Source organism: Olea europaea, chromosome 2 (genome assembly GCF_002742605.1).
Source record: "Olea europaea var. sylvestris chromosome 2, O_europaea_v1, whole genome shotgun sequence".
Taxonomy (NCBI): domain Eukaryota; kingdom Viridiplantae; phylum Streptophyta; class Magnoliopsida; order Lamiales; family Oleaceae; genus Olea; species Olea europaea.
The window spans coordinates 25,488,886-25,493,404 of NC_036238.1; the positions used below are offsets into that span (position 1 = coordinate 25,488,886).

Genomic DNA, 4,519 nt, shown 5'->3' on the forward strand with positions numbered 1-4,519 from the left:
GTTTTTTAGATCAATAAAATTTTGTATAATATTTGGGTTTAAATTTATTAAAGATTTTTTATTTATATTTCTCTGAGAACCTAATTGAAGGTTTTTATATATTGTAATGGCTTTGAGTGCAATTTTTTTATGAGGAGTATTTTTGAAAAGATTATTGTTTAAACCTCCATGTTAAACCCTCCCCTTATCCAGCCAAAGGAAAACTGGCCTGTTGGCTGCACCTACAATGTTCATTATCTCGCAGAATTTCAAAGCTGCTTCACTTCATCTCTCTTTCTCAAATTTCAACCCAAAACTTTCCATTCTAAATTTCACTCAGTCCCTCAATTTTTCAAAGTCTCTTCAGATCAAATGTGCTAAGAGGACCAAAAGGACAGGAAAGTTGAGGTACCCATCTGAGAAAAAGAAGCTAAAACAGCAACAGAACAACGAAATTGATGTGAAAAACAAATTTGAAGGGGTTTGGAGGCTTTTCAAGCTTAGAATTTCGGCCCATGAGGACCCTGGAAAAGACTTTTGCGGTGTTTCTGAGCCTCTGCTTAGAGAAATTTCTAAAGTTCTTGAATTCCCGGTATACAAAATTGGAACTTTGTACATCCTTGTTGAAATTTGAAGAAATTAAAAACTCTTTGGTTTTTTATGTGTTATGTTGATTGAACCAAGATGGGTAATTTTCTATATTATCACTGAGAGTCGTGTATGAGAAAAAATTCAACTTTTTATAAATTTCATTAATTTCTAGGAGAGTGTGGGTTGTACCTTTTTTTTTCTTTTTTCTTTTTTTTAAATTTTCAAATAAGAATTGCACTCTGAATGTCCTTATTAATTTTCTTCTGTTGACTAATTGATTTTAGCTTTCTCTCCTAATGTGCAGGTTGCTTCAATGTTGCCACCGGAGGCATTCAAGGTAGTCAGAAAATCATTCGATGCAAGGAAGGTAGGTAAGATGTTTTAGAAATTTGTTCTTTTACTTTGTATTCTGTTCTTAGCTTTTCTTAGTGGTGGTAGTCTGATAGAACCCCCAACCTGCAGTACCAGTGGAAGCTCTTTTGGATTGATAAACAATGGAAAATCAAAGTAAATTCTTATTGAAAGTGTAAATGAACAGAATTGGTAACAAATCCCAGGCAATTCGAGAGGCCTGGTCTCTCCCCCTTGACTCAACCAAAACATGAATGAATAATTCCTAACCCCCAACTCTCCATTTATAAGCAATCCCTACTTGACCTATTACATTTTTGACCCTACTAACTAACTATTGAACCTTCTAGATTAACAAAGATGTGGCAGCAACCATGTGAATCGGTTTGGCATCTATCATAGTCTTGTTGCCGTGCGAAAATGTTGAAAATTCATTGTTGTATACATGTATTAATGATAAATATTGATGTTTGAATGCTAGAACTTATAAACAAAAAGTTTATATGACATCACTTTCTTCCCTGGATCAAAGTTTTACACTTTCATGATTAATAATTTTTTTTGGGGTATGTTTCACTGAGAGATAAAGATACTAATATTTATAAAAGTGATGTGATCCTTAACAGTACAGAATATAAGAGGACGAATAGACAGTAGACCAAAATTAACATGATTTATTGTTGTAAAATATTTAATTTCGATGAATATTTCAGTAGATACAAGGTTAGACCAATTGGAATGGGGAAAAAAGAATTCATACGGACTCCAAGTTTATTGGGAAATTGGTCCGGTTTCTTCATGTTGTTGTAGTATGTTTTTGTTTTTGTTTCTATTATGACTGTTTTTTTTGTACATTTCATTCAAATATTTGTATATGAATTGGTGTTTGATTGCCAAATTCCAGTTGCAGAAAGGACCAAAATTTGTGTATACAGTGGATATGGATGTTGATAAGCTCCTAAACTTAGAGCCTCGTACTTGGGAGTTTATTTCAGAATTGGAACCAAAAGTTGGTGTCATAGAGAGTCTGCCTCATGGAAGATTTTCTGGTGATTTGATTAGTATAATCCGCAATTACACAAAGAGAAATGAGACTGCAGCTTCTTTTGACGTTTTTGGCAGAAACGATTTCAGTAAATCCTACAAATTTCCTAATAACAGGAAGCCAAAAGTCGCAGTTGTTGGAAGTGGGCCCTCAGGCTTGTTTGCTTCTCTTGTGGTTGCTGAATTTGGCGGAGATGTTACATTAATAGAAAGAGGGCAGGCAGTTGAACGAAGGGGGCGTGATATTGGGGCTTTGGTAGTTCGGCGTATGTTACAGTTGGAAAGCAATTTCTGCTTTGGAGAGGTCATATCTTGATCCACTTAATAAATAAAGGTTCTTTTAATATCTTGAATTCTATTTCTGCAAAAATGCCTATTTTTGCATATCGTGCAATCCATGTGAGATTCTGCAAATTGAAAAGTCCATAGACTAAATTACACGTGATTTTACTAAACGTGAAGAGTAAGAAGAAATGAGATGTTAAGGTCAATTGGCATTCAACATTTCTGTCTCTCTTTGGTCAGCCTTCTAGTTATAGCAAGATCAATAGGACTAGTTATAGCAAGATCAATAGGAGAAGGGGGGTTTTGTGAAATTCTAATTCCCATATGAGCTGAAGCACATTTGCATATGTTATATCGCAATTTCATGCACTTTTGCTTTTTGTTTTTTTCTATATTCGTTGCTGAGGGGTAAAATATGTTTTTGTTTTAATACTTATTTTCGTTCTATTTTGTAATTTAGTTTTCAACATTCATCTATTGAACACTTAGGGGTGACAGGGTGGTGCAGGTACTTGGAGTGATGGGAAACTTGTGACTAGAATTGGAAAAAATAACAGCAGTGTGATGGCTGTAAGTGTCGCTCTTCATTATAGCGTTTAATACTTTCCCTACATATTACTGCTGGCTCTTTTGCCTTGTGTCAATACAATGAATTCTCTTTAATGGCCTTTGAGTTTGTTCATTCCAACTTCAGGTTTTGGAGACACTGGTTCACTTTGGAGCTCCAAGCAGTATTTTAGTTGATGGGAAACCTCATCTGGGGACTGACAGATTGATTCCACTACTCCGCAACTTTCGGCAACATCTGCAAGAATTGGGTGTGAGTTCCATCTATAAATTTAGTAACTAGAAAATGATTATGTAGATTAACAAGCCTTTTAGTTATTTATACTTGCTTGCTGTAACACCTCAATTTTCATAAACCTTAGAGTGTTACTTAAGACTTACTTTTCTTTACGTTAAATGTGGAACAATAAAAATATATTTCTTTAAAATAAAATAACTGTAATATCCATAAAATTAAACAAAACATGGAAATTATATTTTTAAAAAACCTAATCGCCTAACTAATTAAATAACCTATTTGAACAAATTAAACTACCTAATAAATTGAAGGACAGAAAAACTTAATGTGTATTTTTTTCTTCAATCAACTTGGCAGCTTGTACCACCATTCTGTTACAAATCCAATCGATTCGAACTAACTTTTAAAATTATTATAAGAGTGAGTATTTAAAAATATCCTGTAAGACACTTGTAATTTTCATACACAATTATATAATAATCAATTTAAATACTTTATACTACTCTTCTTTTATGGAATACATTAGTGACCAAGCAACACACCCATCTTAAATCATTTTAAATTTTTGAAGGATTTCATATCTCTTTATAAAGAATTTGAAAGTCCATTGGCAATTCATGTACAAATGATTGAATACATAAAAATATACAGAAATATACCACTTGTATATAAGCATCTTACCTCATTTTTGAAAGGTTAAAAAGAATAAAATATTGCACGTAAAAATTCTTCTTCCTCTAATGTGGCTATCTTTTTTCTTTGTGATGAAATAATTAGAAGTTGAAAATCTCAATTGAGTTTGTATGCAACTAGAATTAAAAAAAATTTTAATACAAGGAATTTGAATAAGAATTGGTTTCAAATAATAGAATAATGATTATTATTAAACTTTATCAAAACTAAATTTAAATTACATTTAAAATTTTTACTCTAATCCAAAAATAAAAAGATTAGCTCATAATTATCTACACGTGGCTGCCAAGTTATTTAATAATCATAATTCTTCAAAATTCTATTTAACCTCGTTTACTTTATATTAGATCTAACTTAACGCGATCTTATCCAAAACAACTTTTTCTTGGGTCGAAGACATATAATTAATTACAAGCTATAAAAAGAGTCTAATATCGATATACTAAAACTCACTCTATCTATTTGACCTATAAATATAATAATTAATACTTATTTCTCTTTAGTCCCTCAATTTTTCAAACATAAAAATATAGCATATAAAACGAATAAATTTTATGTTATAAAATTTTCGGGATGTTACACTTGCTCTTTCTATTTAGTTTCCATGTTTAAATCTGGTTAGGTCACCATCAGATTTGGGACAAGGGTGGATGATCTGATAGTAGAAGGTGAGCGTGTTGCGGGAGTCAAGGTTTCTGATTCAAGTTGTAGCTCAGAGTCTAGCAGCCAGAAGTTGGGATATGATGCTGTCGTTCTTGCAATTGGACATTC

At 32.3% G+C, this 4,519-nt stretch overlaps 1 protein-coding gene across 1 annotated transcript in view; it reads left to right on the top strand.

Annotated features, from left to right (window-relative positions):
• Positions 1-184: 184 nt before the first annotated feature.
• LOC111368075 (uncharacterized protein Cbei_0202) overlaps positions 185-4,519 on the top strand; it is a 9,833-nt gene continuing 5,498 nt past the window's right edge. The window contains exons 1-6 of the mRNA XM_022989268.1: positions 185-571; positions 875-937; positions 1,826-2,269; positions 2,749-2,820; positions 2,945-3,070; positions 4,371-4,439. Coding sequence (XP_022845036.1) covers positions 227-571; positions 875-937; positions 1,826-2,269; positions 2,749-2,820; positions 2,945-3,070; positions 4,371-4,439 — 1,119 coding nt within the window. The 5' untranslated portion in view covers positions 185-226. The remainder of the gene's footprint in view (positions 572-874; positions 938-1,825; positions 2,270-2,748; positions 2,821-2,944; positions 3,071-4,370; positions 4,440-4,519) is intronic.